The sequence below is a fragment of the Didymella exigua genome (genome assembly GCF_010094145.1).
Source record: "Didymella exigua CBS 183.55 unplaced genomic scaffold M421scaffold_15, whole genome shotgun sequence".
Lineage (NCBI taxonomy): Eukaryota > Fungi > Ascomycota > Dothideomycetes > Pleosporales > Didymellaceae > Didymella > Didymella exigua.
In genome coordinates this window covers 609,518-627,814 of record NW_022984789.1, presented here as the reverse complement: position 1 = coordinate 627,814, position 18,297 = coordinate 609,518, and the positions used below count along the sequence as shown (strand labels likewise).

The following is an 18,297-nucleotide window of genomic DNA, read 5'->3' as shown; positions in this document are numbered from 1 at the left end:
CGAGCGAGATTTTGGCAAGGTCTGGAGCTGCAAACTCGGCGACGGCGCCAGTGTAGACGCAGAGATAGAATTCGTCCTCGTCGTCGTCCCAGTTGCTGCCGGTTACGGATGTTGTGAAATCAAAGTTGAGAGTTGTGGAAGTTTTGTGTGTGTGGTTGTGGTTGTGTTGAGATCGAAATTGAGCGATATATGGAGGAAGCCGTCAGTTGTCGTTGGAAAAATATAGTGCGAGGGACTGCGGGGCGGTGGCTGCGGTCGGGGTGTAGGCGGTGGGTCTGGGCAGCCTGTAACCATAGGGAACCACTGGTAAAGTGGGTCTTGCGGCTAGGACTGCATGTGATAACTGTGCGAAGTTTCGTTGTGACAGCTTTCACTTGAGGGCTCTGAGATATATAGAGTGAAAGAAGGGTCGTGCTTGATGGCCGTGGCGCGAACCAGACTTTGACTTGGACGGAACCATGGTTTGTCACACAATGTCTACCAAGTAGTAAATAGCAGATAATACCAGGGAATTGTTCTTGTGATATGCCACTGCAAACGAGAAATGATAAAAATAGGGAATCGGTCGATCAGTCGCAAGCTTGGTCGGAAAAACCTGTGTTTTTCTGCCCGAGACGAAATCGTGGATCAGATCAGTTCGCAGCGTACGGCAGCAGACATACAGTATAAAAGTGAAAGGTTTTAGGATATCAAACTGAGATTGCTTGCTGCCTATTTGATCGAACAACGGAACGATGCATCAACAAAGGAAATGCTTTGAAGGAATTTCCATTGCAGCTAAACGCTTACAGGTGAAGAGCTGGGTATCGAAACAAAGGAAATATGACAGGTAAATACCCTTGGTCAGTGGCAATTTGCGGGGCGCTCAACCATGCGCATAAGGCTCGTAAGGATGGCGCGAACGGAGGGTTACTGGCACAAGGGACCGAGCCGTAGCACACACCTTCTTCATCGAGCGCAAGACACGGCGCGTGGCACACTTTGTCGCGCTAGCAACAGCCTGGGCTTGGTGCTTGATGCTTGCCAACTTGTCGCCGCGCTCTCGACGGTTTGTGTATGACGAGCTGTCAGTGAACACTGAGGTCGGGATAAACTGAAGTGGATCGTCTCGCGATGGACGCGGAGCCCGAGGTGGGATGTGGAAATCGGGCTGTTGGTAGTTGAATTTTGTTGGAAAGTCCTCATATGGATCGTCCATGACATTTCTGGGATGCATCTTCGCTGGTGGCATTGGGTATGATGACAGCGGAGTTTGGACCTCGATGATCGGAGTCAAATACTTATTTGCAACGGAAGTTGTGCGAACAGGCGTGCTCGACCCAACATATATAGACCGCGCATAGGCGCCGTGGTTCGACTCTGAAACATTTGTCGATATCTCGTACGTGTCTGATGCGGAAAGAGACATAACCGGCATGCTCACAGAGCGCTCGTGATGCGAGACAATTGTAGGAGCTAGCTTGACGTCAACCTGAAGATCCAGCGTGTCGACTAGACGCAGATTATCGGACCAGAAGCTCTCATTGGACGGTCTTGTCGTGATAGAAGCTCGCCTCGAGAACACAGAAGCGGGAAGGGATGAGTACGAGCTTGATGCACTATCTGGTCGTACAGATCCCTCGAGAGGTGCTACTTCGTTGCTGGCGATTACGGCTATCTCGTCGGACACAAGAGTAGGCACTGGGCCAGTGATGCTGCAAGAGCGCGGTGACTCGATCGTCTCAGATTTTAGGTCTAAAGACACTGAAAGAGTCTCGTTGGCGTACTGGGCATTGACCTCGTGATCAACGGCAACTGGAGAAACCGAAGGTGCAGCTTTCATGGTGGGAGTCGATGCCGGTGTTGCGGCAGTCACCAAAAACTCTGGGAGCGAGATCATCTGCTCCGCCACAGTCTCGGTCTGCTCTATCATAGTGCCCGTCTGCTCTACCGTAGTATCGAGTGACACGACGAGAGCTTCATCAGCTACCTCTCCAACAGCTCCTGAAGCAACGGAAGATTGAATCCCCTCTTCGCGAGCCAGCTTTGCACGAGCAGCCTTCTTACTCATCGCCTCATACCGCTGCACGTAACCGTTGACGAAGTCCTCATGAGGAGTATTGATGATCTACAAGCCATCAGTATGAATTAAACTCAGAAGTACCAAAGATCTTACACTCTCGAGTTCCTCCTCGGTCATGACAGGTGCGTTGCGGCTTTCCGATTTCGCCGGCGTGGAAGCATCAGCATCGCTGAAGTCAGCAACTCCATCGAACAAGGTGCTAGGCTCAGAGCCAAGCTCTTCATTCTCGTCTGCAAGCTCCTGGTCCGAAAGCCGCAGATCGTCCTCAGAGTCCTGATCGAGATACTTGTCGACCTTGAAGCTGCACTCCTCCGAGCACTCCGCTCCCGGCTCTGCTGGCTTGCTCTTCTGGCCCTGAAGGGTAAGCGGTCCATACTTCTCAGCGATGAGGCGAAGCAGCAGCTCTGTTGAATTGTCCAGATCATCGTGCTCTACATCCTCTTCAGGAGTAGCAATAGGATTGCGCAGCGAGGACTGGCCGTGCACTAATGTCTCGCCATGGTCCAGCTTGAGGGTGCGCCAGTTGCGGTAATACGCAGCGCTGTCACGACCGGTGTGTGCGGCGACGAAGCGCTCCTGGAAGTCCAGCTTTGCATCGAATCTGTTGTGGGCATACGAGTCGGTCTTGTAGCGGCCGTGGCACTCAGGGTGCTGGGTTGAGTCGGGGTCGCGGCAGTACTCTGGTGCTCCAAGGTTGACGACGTTGACGAAGCCGGTGTCGGGTTCGGAGGCCTCATCGTCTTCAGTGATGGCGTCGAGTGCGGTTTTGTATGGTGGAGGTGTGACTCCATGGTCGTCTTCCACATCTGAATCGGAATCGAGTTCGTGGTCTGTCAGTGGGAAGCCTACCTCGTTCGTGCTCGCCATCAGGCGAGTGAAAGATGTAGTACCACTGCTTCTACGAAGCTTTCGCGGAGCCTCAGTCTGCATGATTTCTGAGAACATCGGAGGTGAATTGGACTGAGTGATTGTGGGATGATCATCGCGGATGCTGTATATGCCATGAAGTGTCGCTCGGGTGGTTGGTACGCACAGTGCCTCTTGTTCTCCATCCTCATCGCTGAACTGAAGGACGAACACGACTTTCGTGCCTGTGAACTTTTTCAGCTCATTGCTTGTTTCTTTCCGCGCTTTGCATTGCTCAAGTAGGTAGTCCCGGATGTTGTACTTGGCCGCAGGGTCTAGCATGAACAGTGCTTGCTCGTCGCCTCGCCAGTGGACAGATGACGTTGAGACCGCATAGGCCTTTTGAATTGGTTGGAGTGACCTTGATCGTATGCGCGGATAGTTTTTGTCTTGACACAGAAACGTCCGCTCAGGAGATGCCGGTCGCGATGCCTTGGGCTTCATCAGCAACACTGTGACATCTTTATCGTGCTGCCGGAGGTGGCTTCGAGAAAGTGGCCGTGGAATCGAAGATGAACTGCAAACTGGTGCGTTAAGGGCAGAAAGAGTAGATAAGTGTGCCATATTGGCAGTGCTGCTGTCTCAGCAGCGGTGTAGAGGAGCTTGCACGTGTGAGCATAACTTGTATTCACAACACGCAAGGCACATACCAGGAAGATGTCAAGGAGCGTGAATTCAGACCAGCTGAACAAGCTGATTATCAAACGAAAGTGGGATTGCAAAGTACCATATGCAGCTTCCCGTGAGCCGTTGTAGTACAGGCAGACCGGACCGTATGCAGGCGCGCGGGCGAGAAGTTAGCAAACGGTCACTCGAACCTGGGATAGAAAGCAATAGCTCCAGCTTGTTTAGTGTTTACAATCGCTTCCTCCTGCAGCGCATCGAAGGGTCCTCACCGCGGTGGGTATGTACGCCACCCGCTACCACATGCCCGGAGTTCACCCGCGTGAATGTCGTCCTAGTGTTTGCATAGCAACGGCGGCACAACGGCGACAAGTGAAGCTCTTCTACTGTTTGAAAGCCGTACCCGATCGTGGGCAGTGACATGTGATACGAATAAGTCTTGCAATCACGCGATTGATCTGCGCCATGTCAGTGAGCACCGGTCGTGCGCTACTACCCTGTCCGTGACCTTCAGCCGTCGTATTGATCGCTACCTGCTGGCCATTAGCAAGATTACGGAACTTGTCAAGCAATCCGCAACGAGAGAGATATTCGACGACAATGCTACGATGTGCAAGCTTTGGGCTGTATTGGTGGCTCGGTTTATGTACACACACTCTCGATTCGACATGGCTGAGAAAGCCTCTATTATGTCGACTTCCTGTGCATAACCGTAGCCGCCGCCTACATCAGCTGTCAGCAACCATCCCACACGAACATCAAGCACATGACTTACTTGGTGGTTAGGGAAAACCAGCGTATCAGCAATAACCACATTCTCCCTCCTGGCGGCCGCAAAAACAACAACTTCCGCAATATCATCACCCGTCAGGGGCTCCACGCCTTCATAGACCTTCTTCGCCTTCTCCTTATCGCCGCCAAACCTGACCACACTGAACTCCGTCTCGACCTGCCCGGGATCAATCTCGATAATCCTGACGCGACTCGCGATGAGCTCCTTGCGCAAGCTATCCGTGAAGCTGCGCACCGCGGCCTTGGTCGCGCAGTAGATACTGCCGCCCTGGTAAGGCTCGCGACCCGCAATGGAGCCGATGTTTATGATGTCGCCGCGGCCACCGTCGGGGCGCGCGAGGAATATGGGCAGGATGGCTTGTGTCATAGCGATCAGGCCGGTGACGTTGGTCTGGAACATGACGTTTATATCGTCCTGTTTGATCTCGGGCGCTTTGTCTACGCCCTTGACGAGGCCGCTGGTATCGTCAGCTCAAAGTCCTCCCAACTTCTTGACGCGGGTTTATAAGGCTGGGCAGGGCGGGAGAACGCACGCGTTGTTCACTAGCACATCGATCTGCTTGAACTCTTCCGGCAGGTTGCTGACAAATTGCCCAATCTCAGACACACTGCTGACATCGAGTTTGACAACGTGGACCTTGACGCCCTTGGCGACGCCTGAAATCTCCTTGGCTACTTCTTGCAGCGTCTCGAGCCGGCGCGCAGTCAGGATCAGCTTCAAGTCGTCTGGCTGGGTGCGCGCAAACTCCAGCGCCGTGCTCTTTCCAATCCCGGAGCTCGCGCCGGTGATCAGGATCGTCTTGCCTGCGAGGCGCTTGGCTTGGCTGGAACTCATTCTGGCAAAAGCTGTGGGGAGAATCAATCGCGTCGTTTGCGATGTTACACTGGATAGTACGGCCGAGCGGGGTTTATGGGCAACGAAGCTCCGGCAGAGGATCTGGGTGCGGCGGATAAGATTTCCTGTGCCGAGAGAAATCATGTAAGGTACAATGGCTTAACGCGGGGCAATTGGGGGCTTATGAAGGGTGCTGGTGGTGATTGGGGGAACCGCGGGTATGGAGGTATGCGGTCGGACTATCTTGTCCGAGGTTAGCTGAGAGTGGGACACGGGTAGTGGTGGGCTGTAGTTAACGTGGGGCACGAATAATTACGAATCCCATGGTGGGATTGTCGTCCTTAAAAGCTCTGCGTCGTCGCATTATCGCATTTGCACCTCGAGAGACACATTTATGAAAAATTGCGTAGTCAGACACAGTATCACGTTACACACTCAACCCAATTTGATCATTACTTCATTTCATTAATGCCGCCTCTTGGCTGGTCATTCTCGTAACTCTTGTAGGGTATCTCATCGACCTTTTACCGGCACGATACATTTACGCCTTGCCCTTGCGCTCGAGCTCAGCCTGCTCCTCTTCCCTCAGCTCCTGGTCGAGCTTGGCGCCCTTGCTGGGCTCGTTACCGTGCATCCTCGCGGGCAGGGTGGCGTCGATCTTGCGCGCACGGTCTTCCTCGCTCAGCTTGTCGTCGTCCTCGTTCTCGCGCTTCTCCTCGCGCGCGAGCTTGTTGGCAATGGTTCGCTCGTCCTCTGCGTAATGTTAGTGTGCGAGGCTTGAGGAAAAGGTGAAGTGAGGGGTGAAGAGGGATAAGTGATGTATCGGATGCTTGAGGTAGGGGGAGCTTACTAGAGTCCTGAGCCTTGTGGGAGTTCTCTTTGCCCTCGTGGAAGCGGTTCTCCTTCTTTGCCTCCTGGATCTCGGAGTCTGTGTAGTTGCGCTGGTCACCGGCCTCGTAGACCTGAGCGTTGCCGACGTTGGACTGAGACATTGTGATGTGTGTTGAGACTTGTTGGAGGATTTGATATGAATTGAGTGTAGATTAAGGAGATTGATGTGATAGATGAGTGAATATGGTTACGCTTCGTTGCGTGCGGACCCTTTATAACGATCGTGTGCGAACTCTACAACGATGACGTATGTGACGTATGATCTCATCATGGTGGGGAAAATGCACGACCAAAAAACAGAAATACGGTGCGGAACGATGATGCGTAGCTGCGGGACGAAGTGGGCTGGAATGTGTGTTCCTGGCCGATTTTGCTGCCGTGTGTCACGATCTTTCGACCGTGAGGCGATGTGCGGCTCTGCATGAGTAGGATCAGGATGCACGCTAGCGGCGGGTTACACAACTTCCTCAAATCTCGGCTCTGCCGTTTCTCGCACCTAAGCAGCCTGACCCATTGACATAACTCACAGCTACTTGAAGCTGCGCACGTTCAACCATCTATCCACCAACGCAAGCGCCTCCTTCGGCTTGTCGTATGGCACCATGTGCCCCGCTCCATCAACCGTGCTAAGAGCAAAAGTTGTCTCTCTGCCGCTGCCAGTCACGACCTTGACCTCCTTGAACCAGCCGACTTCCTGCTTTCCGACCTTCCACGTTTGCTTGCCCTGCGCCACGAATGCCGGCTGACCCTTCCATGACATCGAATTGGCCCATTGCAGGTTGCCTGCCGTGTTGCACGCAAGGTCCAAGTTGCCTTGGTAGAAGAGCACATCCACGCCATTCTCCAGCAGTGCGAGTACCTGTGGCTGCATGGTTATCATGTAATCGTTCGTCAGCGAGAAGGCATCGTCGACCGGTTCTGAGAAAACACTGTAGCTGCCAACTGCCTTTGGCACGTGCAGAGCTTCGTACACCCATGGCAGGTTGAGGTACTCGTCAATTTTAGGAATCTCGGTGTAGCAGAAGCCGTCGCCTGTGTCGCAGTGACGCGTGATGTCAAATCGATTGCGGCCTCCGGGGCCAGACTCGCCGTCGTAGTGCACGATCACACCGTTCCAGCATACCTAGAAACAATCTGATCAGTCATGAGATGGAAGCTGGCTGCTCAGATCAACATACCCCCTCGGCAGCAAGACAGATTGCGGAATCCGGGTGCTTGTAGCAGACTCGTGCAAGCTCGAGGCAGCGTGGAAGGTTGTTCGCCATGATGTCGCAGCGTGTCTGATTGAAGATGGGCGAGTCGACGCCAGGGTTTGTTGTGCAAAGCGTCTCCCAATAGCCAAAAGCTGTGTCGAGGGGACTGACATAGGCATTACCGACGAAGATGGACTGAAGGTTCACCTGCGGTCGCTTGGGATATAGCAGGTTCTGAGACACTATCTGGGCGCCCAAAGTAGGAACATAGTGCCCCTGCCATAAGTCAGCTATATAGGTCACGGGGCCAAGATGTTCAGACTCACAGCATAGCTCTCTCCAGTGATATGGAACTCCTGCCCCTTCAGCTTCGGAAACACGTCCGTTGTGAACAGCTGCAGGAAATGGTGCCTGTAGACGATTAGTTGATTGCTCTAAAGAGGAAGTCCGTGACTCACATATCCTCAGCAGCAGTGAAGCTTGTCCCCGGAATTGGCGTTCCCTCGTCGACATAGCTGAATCCAACGCCCGCCGGCTGGTCAACATAGATGATATTCGCGTTCTTACTCCATCCATGCTCGTTATGCACGGTCCCATTGCCATACTCGTTGATCAAACAGGGTCCGTTCTCTTGCAGCATGCCAATCATGCTGGATCCGCCAGGTCCGCCTGTGAGCCATAGCAGCAGCGGGTCCTCGGACGGCTTGTACTGCGACTCGAAGTACCAGAAGAAGAAGTGCTTGGAGCCGACGTCCAACCAGCCGGTGTATTGCTTCGAGCGGGCATCACACAGGGTATCGTTCTGCTGCCGTTTGATGCGGATGGAGTGGTGCTCTGAGAATTGACTTTGAAATGTTTGGAATCCCTCCACTTCCGGGGTGTCCAGGAAGGGTGCTTGGGAGAGCGCCGCGGCTCCTGCCACAAACAACAGGTTAAGGAACCTCATCTTTCAACGCCTTTCAAGCTATGTAGGATCATGTGTATCTCAATTTATCGGAGCCAAGGCCTTTTAATACGTGATAACTTAAAAGTGATGCCTAAAGCCGCGTCAACAAGCACTAACATCGAGGTACCGTACCGTACCTGCAAGGTAACGCTAGTCGGTCTCGGTGGGACCTTCCCTTTGCGCTTTGGTCTTCACCATTACCAGCCCGTCCGACACGCGATTTCACCGACTGCAGCTGCACCGCGCGAATAGAACGCGTCATTGGCCAGACTGCTTTTTGGACAGCACGGACACGGAGACCATCACCACGCCCTCGATATATTGTCATCACACCCCAGCATTGCGGCTCCGTCAGCACACGACCCACCATGCCATACAACAACACTCCTATCGCGCCCTCGAAAGAAGTGACCGGCCATGTCTCGCTTCCCCGTACGCGCCTCTCCCCTCTCTCGATACCCCACTAACAGCTCCAGTCGCGCGCGTGCAAAAAATCATCCAAGCCGATCCAGAGCGACTCACAGTAACCAAAAACGCGTCCTTTGCAATCGCGCTCGCGACAGAAATGTTCGTGCAGCACCTCTCCATCACGACGCACAACGTGGTGAAAACGGAGCGCAAGCCACGCCGCAACATCCAGTACCGCGACGTCAGCGGGGCGGTGAGCCGGACGGACAATCTCGAGTTCTTGGTCGACGTGGTGCCCAAGACGGTGCAGTACGGGGCGTACCGGAAGAGGAAGGCAGCGGCGGATGAGGAGCAGGTGCTGCACGAGAGGGAGGGGGGGAAGGGTGCGCTGGACGGGAAGAGGAAGGAGAAGGCGGAGGCGAGGAATGGCGTTACGCAGACAACGTTGCCGGGGATCTCGATGCAGTCGGGCGCTGCGAAGGAGCTGCTTGGCAGAGCTGGTGATGGGCAGACGACGACGACGACGACAGCGACGATGACGACAGCGACGACGACAGCTGCGCGTGCGGCAGAGAGCGAGTCAGAGATACCGCGGAACGGCACACAGCTCGACCCGCTCGCGAGGGAGGAGCTTGTCCCGCCCGTGCCGGAGACTGAGGCCATGGACGTGGACGACGAGCGGGCTGCGGGCAGCTCGGGCGAGGAGGACCCCGCGGCCATGCAGCTCGAGATGGAGATGCGTGGGCCGCCTGCGCAGCGCGCGAAGGACAAGGCGTCGTCGGAGAGCGTGAGCGCAAGTCCAGTCCCGAGAGTCAGCTCTGGAGGCTTCACGGCGATTAACAGTCGGTAGGCAGTCGTGCAATTGCCAGGAAGGAGTGTTGTGAATCTGCATTGCATAGACTGGCGTTGGCGGTACTCCTGGTGGAGCACAACAATTGTGACATTGGCATTTGAGAAGCAACGCAGGTCATTTCGCAAAGCGCACGTTATTCTGTGTCAATCTATGTGTTCTTCTTCTGTCTACCGAGTGTGAGCACGATGCAGCCGTTTTAGTTGCATGAGCTGCGTGATATTTACTACCGCTGCTCTCACTTAAGCATGCAGACTTGAAGGGACAGGAGCACCGGTGACGAGCCTCGCACAACGAGTGTGTGTGAATTGCAGACGAGTGTGTGTGAATTGCAGACGAGTGTGTGTGAATTGCAGACGAGTGTCTGTGAATTGCAGACGAAGCTATGCCAGTCAAGATGCCCAGGTGCTTCAGTTTGCGAGCCGATATAGTCACATGAGTGACGTGATGTTTGCTTGTGTCAACGCTTCGACCACATGTCAACAGCCTCGCCCGCACGTTCCATTCCGTCCCGTCGTCGATCGGACCTCCGCTCTCTCCGCAGACCCGACACCAACGACAGACAATGCGATGACGCCCTCGCTGCGGCGCCGCAACACCAGCGCCGAGATCCAATCGCACAATCATGACGACGCCGACGCAGCATCCACGGCCGTCGCGGATGCGGTCATGGCCAGCGAAATCGCCGAGATCAAGCGCTACGAGGACTTCACGACCATCGACTGGGTGCAGGATGCGGCGCGCGAATCGCTGCGGCGCAGGGCGCGGCGCAGGGCGCTGGCAGCGCCACACAGGCACACGGGCAGGGTGATCCTCGGGCGCGGGCGCGGCAAGTGGCGGCGCAAGATGGCCGAGGCGTACGATGCGGGCCAGGCGTGGATCGTGGTGACGCTCGTCGGGGCGGCCATCGGGCTGAACGCCGCAATGCTGAACATCGTCACCGAGTGGCTGAGCGACATCAAGCTGGGCTACTGCTCCACCGCCTTCTACCTCAACGAGAGCTTCTGCTGCTGGGGCGCCGAGGGCGGCTGTGCCGAGTGGAAGCGCTGGAGCCACGTGTGGCCCGTCAACTACGTGCTGTACATGCTGTTTGCGGCGCTGTTCGCCCTCACGGCGGCGACGCTGGTCAAGAGCTTTGCGCCGTATGCGGCCGGCAGCGGCATCAGCGAGATGAAGTGCATCATCGCGGGCTTTGTGATGAAGGGCTTTCTGGGCGCGACGACGCTGTTCATCAAGAGCATTGGGTTGCCGCTGGCCATTGCGAGCGGGCTCAGCGTCGGCAAGGAGGGGCCCAGCGTGCACTATGCCGTGTGCACGGGGAACGTCATCAGCCGCTTCTTCGACAAGTATCGACGCAACGCCGCGAAGACGCGCGAGATCCTGAGCGCGAGCGCGGCCGCCGGCGTCGGCGTTGCGTTTGGCAGCCCCATTGGTGGCGTGCTGTTCAGTCTCGAGGAGATGTGCAACCACTTCCCGCTCAAGACCATGTGGAGGAGCTACTTCTGCGCGCTGGTGGCGACGGCGGTGCTGGCGGTGCGTCCCAACACGCTCCCCAACACGCACGTGACCAAGTTGAGCTGATGCTGACAGGCCATGAACCCCTTCCGCACCGGCCAGCTCGTCATGTTCCAGGTCCGGTACGACCGCTCGTGGCACTTCTTCGAGGTCGTCTTCTACCTCGTCATCGGCGCGTTTGGCGGGCTCTACGGCGCCTTCGTCATCAAGTGGAACCTCAAGATGCAGGTCTTCCGCAAGAGGTACCTGAGCGCGTACCCCGTCACCGAAGCCGTGGTCCTCGCCGTCGCGACAGCCGTCATCTGCTACCCTAACATGTTCCTGCGCATCGACATGACGGAGAGCATGGAGATCCTGTTCCAGGAGTGCGAGGGCGAACACGACTACAACCAGCTGTGCGAGTGAGTCCGCCGCCTTGGCTTTGCCGTGACTTGTCGGAAATCGATACTGACGCCCGCAGCCGCGACCGGCGCTGGCAGATGGTCGCCTCGCTCTTCATCGCCTTCACGCTGCGCACACTGCTCGTCATCATCTCCTTCGGCTGCAAGGTGCCGGCCGGCATCTTCGTGCCCAGCATGGCCGTTGGCGCCGCCTTTGGCCGCATGGTGGGCATCCTCGTGGAGGCGCTGTACGAGTCGTTCCCCAGCTCGGCCTTCTTCAGCGCCTGCCTGCCGGACGAGCCGTGCATCACGCCGGGGACGTACGCGTTCCTGGGCGCTGCGGCCACGCTATCCGGCATAATGCACATCACCGTGAGCGTGGTGGTCATCATGTTCGAAATCACAGGAGCACTAACATACATCCTACCAACGATGCTGGTCGTCGGCGTCACCAAGGCAGTCAGCGAGCGCTTCGGCCACGGCGGCATCGCAGACCGCATGATCTACCTCAATGGCTACCCGTTCCTCGACTCCAAGCACGACACGGCGTTCGGCGTCCCCGTCTCCACCGTCATGGCCCGCGACGTCGTCTGCCTCCCTGCCACGGGCTGGACGCTGCGCCACCTCGAAGCCACGCTGCGCGACAACACATTCCAAGGGTACCCCGTCGTGTCGGACCTCTCGACGCGCACGCTGCTCGGATACATCGGCCGCGTGGAGCTCCAGTACGCTTTGGACCGCGCGCGGAACGACACACGCGCCTCGTTGTCGGCGGGTGTTTCCTTCGCCCCATCCCCATCATCCTCCTCCTCATTACCCGAGACCGACACAATCAACTTCGCCAAATTCCTCGACCCCACACCCCTCACAGTCCACCCCCGCCTCCCGCTCGACACAGTCATGCAGATCTTCCACAAAATGGGCCCGCGCGCCGTGCTGATCGAGCACCGCGGCCGTCTCGCGGGTCTCGTTACGGTGAAGGACTGTCTCAGGTACGAGTTCCAGGCTGAGGCTACACAACACAACAGCGGCGGCGGGGGAGCCGAGGACGAAGATGAGCGCATGGAGGCGCTGTTTCGCGTTGTGAAAAGGGTTGCGGGGGGTGTCGACGCGGTGTGGCGGGGGGTGCTGGGGCGTGTTGGCTTGGGGCGTGGGCGTCGCACTGTGGCGGGGAGGGCGGATGGTGGGGGGGGGGGGGGGGGGGGGGCGTTCGTGGCGGAGGGGGGCGGGGAGGAACTTGTAGATCGTGGGCGGGCGGGCGTTGATGGGTAGGTGGGGTGTGTTGAATGATACTCATATTCGTATGATATCCACCCACATCCACCCACATCCATCCATATTCATCCATATCCATCCATATCCATCCATATCTATCCATATCCAATTCGCGTTCTCGCAAGTCTCGTATGCGCTCGCTCTCGCAGGGTATCATCAAGTCTACTATTCTTTTCTCCGTCCACGACTCCATTCAGCAGCTACGCCCACCACATTGTCGGCGCCTACTCCATCTCGATGGTGCCCGGGGGCTTGCTGGTGACTAGACTCGTTAGCGACATGCACACACACAAACGCAAAGCGGGACCTACTATCGTAAACAACACGGCAGACGCCATTAACCTCATTCACAATGCGACGCGAAACGCGCTTCAAAAACGCGCCATCAAACGGATACCAATCAGCAGTCATGAAATCCGACGTCTCGACGGCACGCAGCGCAATGACCTGGTCGTGGACGCGCTTGTCGCCCATGACGCCGACGGCCTTGACGGGCAGCAGCGCGGCAAACGCCTGGCTGATGTTGCGGTACAGGCCCGCGGCGCGGATCTCCTCAATGAAGATGTGGTCTGCCTCGCGCGCGATGCGGACCTGCTCGCGCGTCACCTCGCCCAGGATGCGGATGGCGATGCCCGGGCCGGGGAACGGGTGGCGCCAGACGAGGTCCTCGTTGATGCCGAGCTCGACGCCGAGGGCGCGGACTTCGTCCTTGAAAAGCTCGCGCAGCGGCTCGATGAGCTTGAGGTTCATGTCTGCGGGCAGTCCGCCGACGTTGTGGTGCGTCTTGATGGTCTGGCTGGGGCCCTTGAACGAGAGCGACTCGATGACGTCCGGGTACAGGGTGCCCTGGAGGAGCCATTCGATCTCGCCGGCGGACGGGGTGTTGTGTGCGGCCGCGGCGATTTCCTTTGCCTTTTGCTGGAAGATGTCGATGAAGGTGTTGCCGATGACCTTGCGCTTCTTCTCGGGGTCGTCTTTGATGCCGGCCAGGCGGTCGAGGAAGAGGTCCGAGGCGTCGACGACGGTGAGGTTGATGCCGAGGCCCTTTTCCAGCGTCTCCTTGACCTGCTTGGCCTCGTTGAGGCGCAGGACGCCGTTGTCGACCATGACGGCGTGGAAGCGGTCGCCAATGGCCTCCTTCATGAGCTTGGCGGCGACGGTCGAGTCGACGCCTCCGCTGACGGCGCCGATGACGTGGCCCTTGTCGCCGACGAGGGACCTGATGCGGGCAATCTCCTGGTCGACGAACTTGCCCATGGTCCAGTCGGTCCTGGACTGGCAGATGTCGACGGCGAAGTTCCGGAGCAGGACCTTGCCCTGGGGCGTGTGGGTGACCTCGGGGTGGAACTGGATGCCGTACATCTTCTTGTCGCTGTGGGCGATGCCGGCGTACGGCGAGTTGGGCGTCTGGGCGACGGTGACAAAGTGCTCGGGCATGTGGCTCAGCTTGTCGCCGTGGCTCATCCACACCTCGATGTCGCTGTCGAGGCCCTTGAACAGCTCGTCGACGTGGCCGCCGTGCTGCTGCAGGCTCAGGTGGGCGTGGCCGTACTCGCGCTTCTCGCCGGCGGCGACGCCCGCGTTCTTGCCAAAGTGCCACGCCATCTCCTGCAGGCCGTAGCAGATGCCGAGAATCGGCACGCCGAGGTCGAAGACGGCATGGTCGACGTGCGGGGCGCCCTCCTCGTAGACCGAGTACGGCCCGCCGGACAGGATGATGCCCTTGGGCGTGAAGTCGAGGTCGGCCAGCTTGGCGGTGCACGGCAGCATCTCCGAGTAAACGTTGAATTCGCGCAGGCGGCGGGTGATCAGGTGCGTGTACTGCGACCCAAAGTCGAGCACCAGGATGGTGTCGAACGTCTTGTGCGGCGGGACGGGGGGAGTCGCGTCGGTCGTCATGCTGGCGGTGAATTGGGAGAACAGAGGAAGGAGGAAAAAGTGCGAAGAGAAGGGAACAGAGCGAAGAAGGAAAGGGAAGACAAAAACGAGAGAGGGTCGCGCAAGAGGGCGACGGTGAACGGCGGGGTCGGCGAGTCAAGCTAGTGGGACTTTTTTTTTTCTCCAGAGGTTGTTATCGATAAGCACATACCGGTACCCAGTTGCGACGCAGGTCTGGGCGGAGGCGGGTGAATGCACAGCACAACCGCACCGCACCGCACACAATGGCCAAGCGGAAACAGGACGCCGAGGAGCTGCCCGACGCGCCAGAGAGCAAGGGCGCGGGCAGGCAGCCGCAGGATGGCGAGTCGGACAGCGACGAGGTTTGGCGCATCTCCCGCGAGCCCACGCGCTGCGCTCATCGCATGCATCTAGGACATGGACATGGTCAACGTCGACTTTGAGTGGTTCGACCCAAACCCGGCCGTCGACTTCCACGGGCTGAAGACGCTGCTGCGCCAGCTGCTTGACGTCGACCACCAGCTGTTCGACCTCAGCGCGCTGGCCGACCTGATCCTTTCGCAGCCCTTGCTGGGCAGCACGGTGAAGGTCGACGGCGCCGAGACGGACCCGTACGCCTTCCTGACAGTGCTGAACCTGGAGACGCACAGCGACAAGCCCGTCGTGGGCGACCTGACCGCCTACCTGCGCTCCAAGGCGCCGCAGCTGCTGCCTGCGGCGCCCGCGCAGATCGGCCTCGTGCTGACGGAGCGCTTCATCAACATGCCCCACGAAATCGTGCCGCCCATGTACGCCATGCTGCTGGAGGAGATGCAGTGGGCGCTCGACGCAAAGGAGCCCTACGCCTTCACGCACTACCTGGTGCTGTCCAAGGCGTACGCTGAGGTCGCCTCGAGTCTGCCGGCCGCTGCCGTGCAGCCGCCTGCCAAGAAAAAAAAGCCGGCCAGCGGCGATGATGAGATCTTCTACTTCCACCCCGAGGACGAGGTGCTGCGCCAGCACGCTGTCGGCCACGCTGTCTTCAACTACGATACCCCGGTCGATGAGGGCGCGAGCGACAGCAAGAGGGCGTTTCAGGATATGGGCGTCCGTCCGCAGGGGCATCTGACGCTGATTGAGGCCGCCCGGTTCGCCGGCGCTGTCGACGCCATCAAGGCGTTTCTGCAGTAGTCATGGTAGTCATGGTAGTCATGGTAGTCACGGTAGTCATGGTAGTCATGATAGTCATGGTAGTCATGGTAGTCATGGTAGTCATGGTAGTCATGATAGTCGTGGTAGTCATGGTAGTCATGGTAGTCATGGTAGTCATGATAGTCATGATAGTATGGTAGTCATGATAGTATGGTAGTCATGATCAAGTAGTCAATCAAGTGAATGAACAATCATGGACAGTGGCCGTAATCACGTGAAACGACGAACACGGCACTGACTCTACTGGTGTTACATTCCTACACAAGCCGACTCTAAAATAAACCAAACGAAATCGTCGTGCGCTCCTATTCACACAGCCAGCTTCTCGCACCCGCTCGCTACTCTACATGATGCAAGACGCTAACCAATCACGACCTTGCCCTCCTCGGGGAAGTCGTACGCGGGCACCTCGAGGTTGAGCGGCGCGGGTCCCTTTCGTATGCGGCCAGAGATGTCGTAGTGCGATCCGTGGCAGGGGCAGAACCAGCCGCCAAAGTCGCCGGCCTCGCCGATGGGCACACAGCCGAGATGGGTGCAGACGCCTGTTCGCCGTCAGTCGGGGGGTCCTCCACTTGTGACGCATTCTAATCCTACCCAGCATGATCAGCCACTCGGGCTTCTGGACACGCTCGCTGTCGGCCTGCGGGTCGCGGAGCGCCTCCCATTTGGTGTCCTCGGCCTCCTTGATCTCGCCCTCGGTGCGGTGGCGGATGAAGACGGGCTTGCCGCGCCACTTGATGATGACCTGTGCTGTCTCAGCTGCTGCCCGCAATTACCCCACGCTCATCCAAACACGCACGTTCTTGCCCTCGGGGATGGCGGCGAGATCGATCTCAACCTTGGCCTGCGCCAGAACGTCGGCCGACGCCGACATGTTGACGAGGAAGTCTGTCGCGCGATGCGTTAGCCCGCGTGTTCTCCATCAATTGCAGCCTCCAATCATCCACAAAACAGCCAATGGCTCGCCGCCGTTCTCCAGTGTGCATTGTGCTGCGTCTCCGCCGCGCTCGGAGCGCTTCGTGCTGTGGCGGGTGGCTTACCCTGGACCGTGGCCTTCGCGCCGAGAGCGGACAGGGCGCCCATCGTGCCGACCATGAAGTACTGGAAGACCTTGGTGCTCTGCTCGCCGTTCTTGTTCCGGTAGGCGGCAAACGAGGGAATCTTGGTGCTGTCGGCGCTGCCCTTGAAGGGGCTGTCGAACGACGACGCCGACGCGCTGCGGGTCTGCATCGCAGTGCAGCCCGCCCGCGCGACGGGCATCTGGTGGGCGGTCCATGAGCGTGCGACGGCACGGGCGCTGTTGGCGAGGGCTGGCATCGTGGGCGCGGATGGCGGGTGGTGGTGATGGACGTCGTCGGAGCTCGATGCAAGAATTGAGTGTCGTCCATGTTCAATCAGCCGCCGCCTGATTGGCCCGTCAGCACCACCTCCGGGCCGGCAAGAACATCAACACCAAGAACATCAACACCACGACTCTGGCAGAGACGTGCACGCAGTAACCTCCACTGGGAATGGGAGGCTGTGGCTCGCATGTCCCGCATCGACGACCGATGCGCTGCTTCGTCAGCGGTAGTGTTGGCTGAGGGGTGCTGCAGCCCTGGTTGCCTGCCATCTTGTGCTGTTCATCACGCACTTTCACTGTTTCTCGTGGAAAGAGTTCATCTTCGCTCCTCTAAAGTGCGCCAATGACCGTCTTCCCCTAAAGCAACAAACAACCGCCATGCCTTCTCAAGCAAACAGCAGCGGTGCTACCCGCTCCAAGGCATCTACTGCGAGTGGCGTCAAAAGGACGGCGGCAGGCTCACCACCTCCAGCTAAGAGGGCCAAAGCCAACACTACCGACGAGGCTCACAGCGACGAAGCTCACAGCGACGAAGCTCACCTCGACCACACCCACATCTCATCATCCGGCTGGCTGAATGCCCCCAGCAGCCAGGAAGGCAAGTCCCAATCACTACAAGTCACACACCACAAGGGCGACATGTTCACAGGCGCACCGCAAGGCACCGTCCTCGTACACGCCTGCAACACGCAGGGTCACTGGGGCGCCGGCATAGCAAAGGCGTTCAAGCAGCATTATCCCAAAGCCTACTTCGACCACAACAAGTTCTGCACGAAAGACCACAGCAAGACAAGCCCCGTCGCGACAGGTACGGCGCAGCTCCTCGCGCCACGCGACGGCGACAAGCAGCACTGGATCGGGTGTCTCTTCACCAGCGCAAAGTATGGCAAGCGCAAGGATAAGCCTGATCAAATCATCGCAAATACTGCACAGTCGCTGTCCATGTTGCTTGAGCTGATCAGCCAGGTCGACGACAGGGTTACGGAGATTCGCATGTGCAGGATTAATAGTGGCAAGTTTGGCGTGCCGTGGGAGAAGACGGAGAGTGTCCTAAAGAGCATCGAGCTGAAGCCGCATTGGCGCACCAAGATCGAGGTGTGGAAGCCGGAGGATGAGTAGGGGGCTTCGAGATTTGGGAGCCGGAGGATGAGTAGCTCTTGCCCTCTCACTTGATGACTACGCACATCT

The 18,297-nt window shown here is 57.9% G+C and overlaps 10 protein-coding genes across 10 annotated transcripts; 4 read left to right on the top strand and 6 right to left on the bottom strand.

Annotated features, from left to right (window-relative positions):
* Positions 1-865: 865 nt before the first annotated feature.
* Positions 866-3,532, bottom strand: M421DRAFT_92885 (uncharacterized protein; the record flags this gene model as incomplete). Its single annotated transcript, XM_033598071.1, has 2 exons — positions 866-2,107; positions 2,156-3,532. The coding sequence occupies 2 exons, from the start codon at positions 3,530-3,532 to the stop codon at positions 866-868; spliced, it is 2,619 nt and encodes an 872-aa protein (XP_033448333.1).
* Positions 3,533-3,948: 416 nt separating this feature from the next.
* Positions 3,949-5,567, bottom strand: M421DRAFT_421261 (NAD(P)-binding protein). The gene is made up of 3 exons (XM_033592779.1): positions 4,918-5,567; positions 4,368-4,842; positions 3,949-4,315 (listed from the first exon to the last, which is right to left on the bottom strand). The coding sequence occupies exons 1-3, from the start codon at positions 5,361-5,363 to the stop codon at positions 4,280-4,282; spliced, it is 957 nt and encodes a 318-aa protein (XP_033448332.1). The 5' UTR covers positions 5,364-5,567; the 3' UTR covers positions 3,949-4,279.
* A 202-nt stretch (positions 5,568-5,769) lies between these two features.
* Positions 5,770-6,205, bottom strand: M421DRAFT_33526 (uncharacterized protein; the record flags this gene model as incomplete). The annotated part of the gene is made up of 2 exons (XM_033589413.1): positions 5,770-5,972; positions 6,070-6,205. Coding segments are annotated over 2 exons (339 nt in total), but the record flags the coding sequence as incomplete, so codon positions are not given.
* A 434-nt stretch (positions 6,206-6,639) lies between these two features.
* On the bottom strand, positions 6,640-8,249 carry M421DRAFT_92882 (carboxypeptidase Y precursor; the record flags this gene model as incomplete). Its single annotated transcript, XM_033598070.1, has 4 exons — positions 6,640-7,233; positions 7,289-7,579; positions 7,630-7,714; positions 7,762-8,249. 4 exons carry the CDS (start codon positions 8,247-8,249, stop codon positions 6,640-6,642), a joined length of 1,458 nt encoding a protein of 485 aa, XP_033448330.1.
* Positions 8,250-8,457: 208 nt separating this feature from the next.
* M421DRAFT_421260 (uncharacterized protein) lies at positions 8,458-9,671 on the top strand. The gene is made up of 2 exons (XM_033592778.1): positions 8,458-8,681; positions 8,726-9,671. The coding sequence occupies exons 1-2, from the start codon at positions 8,618-8,620 to the stop codon at positions 9,505-9,507; spliced, it is 846 nt and encodes a 281-aa protein (XP_033448329.1). The 5' UTR covers positions 8,458-8,617; the 3' UTR covers positions 9,508-9,671.
* A 77-nt stretch (positions 9,672-9,748) lies between these two features.
* M421DRAFT_392771 (chloride channel protein 3) lies at positions 9,749-12,674 on the top strand (the record flags this gene model as incomplete). The annotated part of the gene is made up of 3 exons (XM_033590031.1): positions 9,749-11,040; positions 11,098-11,423; positions 11,483-12,674. Exons 1-3 carry the CDS (start codon positions 9,943-9,945, stop codon positions 12,672-12,674), a joined length of 2,616 nt encoding a protein of 871 aa, XP_033448328.1. The 5' UTR covers positions 9,749-9,942.
* Positions 12,578-14,630, bottom strand: M421DRAFT_421258 (GMP synthase). The gene is made up of 2 exons (XM_033592777.1): positions 12,989-14,630; positions 12,578-12,939 (listed from the first exon to the last, which is right to left on the bottom strand). Exons 1-2 carry the CDS (start codon positions 14,574-14,576, stop codon positions 12,902-12,904), a joined length of 1,626 nt encoding a protein of 541 aa, XP_033448327.1. The 5' UTR covers positions 14,577-14,630; the 3' UTR covers positions 12,578-12,901.
* A 209-nt stretch (positions 14,631-14,839) lies between these two features.
* On the top strand, positions 14,840-15,746 carry M421DRAFT_101430 (uncharacterized protein; the record flags this gene model as incomplete). The annotated part of the gene is made up of 2 exons (XM_033586643.1): positions 14,840-14,938; positions 14,991-15,746. The coding sequence occupies 2 exons, from the start codon at positions 14,840-14,842 to the stop codon at positions 15,744-15,746; spliced, it is 855 nt and encodes a 284-aa protein (XP_033448326.1).
* A 108-nt stretch (positions 15,747-15,854) lies between these two features.
* M421DRAFT_421257 (ubiquinol-cytochrome c r) lies at positions 15,855-17,111 on the bottom strand. The gene is made up of 4 exons (XM_033592776.1): positions 16,808-17,111; positions 16,567-16,655; positions 16,362-16,512; positions 15,855-16,309 (listed from the first exon to the last, which is right to left on the bottom strand). Exons 1-4 carry the CDS (start codon positions 17,082-17,084, stop codon positions 16,128-16,130), a joined length of 699 nt encoding a protein of 232 aa, XP_033448325.1. The 5' UTR covers positions 17,085-17,111; the 3' UTR covers positions 15,855-16,127.
* A 376-nt stretch (positions 17,112-17,487) lies between these two features.
* Positions 17,488-18,228, top strand: M421DRAFT_64030 (uncharacterized protein; the record flags this gene model as incomplete). Its single annotated transcript, XM_033596109.1, has 1 exon — positions 17,488-18,228. The coding sequence occupies one exon, from the start codon at positions 17,488-17,490 to the stop codon at positions 18,226-18,228; it is 741 nt and encodes a 246-aa protein (XP_033448324.1).
* Positions 18,229-18,297: the final 69 nt, after the last annotated feature.

What these genes read in the sequence shown, in the direction of transcription:
- M421DRAFT_421261 (XM_033592779.1), bottom strand. Translation starts at nt 5,363, where the DNA reads ATGATTTCTCTCGGCACAGGAAATCTTATCCGCCGCACCCAGATCCTC. An exon ending in GATGTGCTAGTGAACAACGC is followed by an intron (nt 4,843 to 4,917) that starts GTGCGTTCTCCC and finishes TGACGATACCAG; the next exon opens with CGGCCTCGTCAAGGGCGTAG. An exon ending in TGGTTTTCCCTAACCACCAA is followed by an intron (nt 4,316 to 4,367) that starts GTAAGTCATGTG and finishes CAGCTGATGTAG; the next exon opens with GCGGCGGCTACGGTTATGCA.
- M421DRAFT_421260 (XM_033592778.1), top strand. Translation starts at nt 8,618, where the DNA reads ATGCCATACAACAACACTCCTATCGCGCCCTCGAAAGAAGTGACCGGC. An exon ending in CGGCCATGTCTCGCTTCCCC is followed by an intron (nt 8,682 to 8,725) that starts GTACGCGCCTCT and finishes TAACAGCTCCAG; the next exon opens with TCGCGCGCGTGCAAAAAATC.
- M421DRAFT_421258 (XM_033592777.1), bottom strand. Translation starts at nt 14,576, where the DNA reads ATGACGACCGACGCGACTCCCCCCGTCCCGCCGCACAAGACGTTCGAC. An exon ending in CTGCCGTGTTGTTTACGATA is followed by an intron (nt 12,940 to 12,988) that starts GTAGGTCCCGCT and finishes TAACGAGTCTAG; the next exon opens with TCACCAGCAAGCCCCCGGGC.
- M421DRAFT_421257 (XM_033592776.1), bottom strand. Translation starts at nt 17,084, where the DNA reads ATGCCAGCCCTCGCCAACAGCGCCCGTGCCGTCGCACGCTCATGGACC. An exon ending in CGCGAAGGCCACGGTCCAGG is followed by an intron (nt 16,656 to 16,807) that starts GTAAGCCACCCG and finishes ATCGCGCGACAG; the next exon opens with ACTTCCTCGTCAACATGTCG. An exon ending in CGAGTGGCTGATCATGCTGG is followed by an intron (nt 16,310 to 16,361) that starts GTAGGATTAGAA and finishes GACGGCGAACAG; the next exon opens with GCGTCTGCACCCATCTCGGC.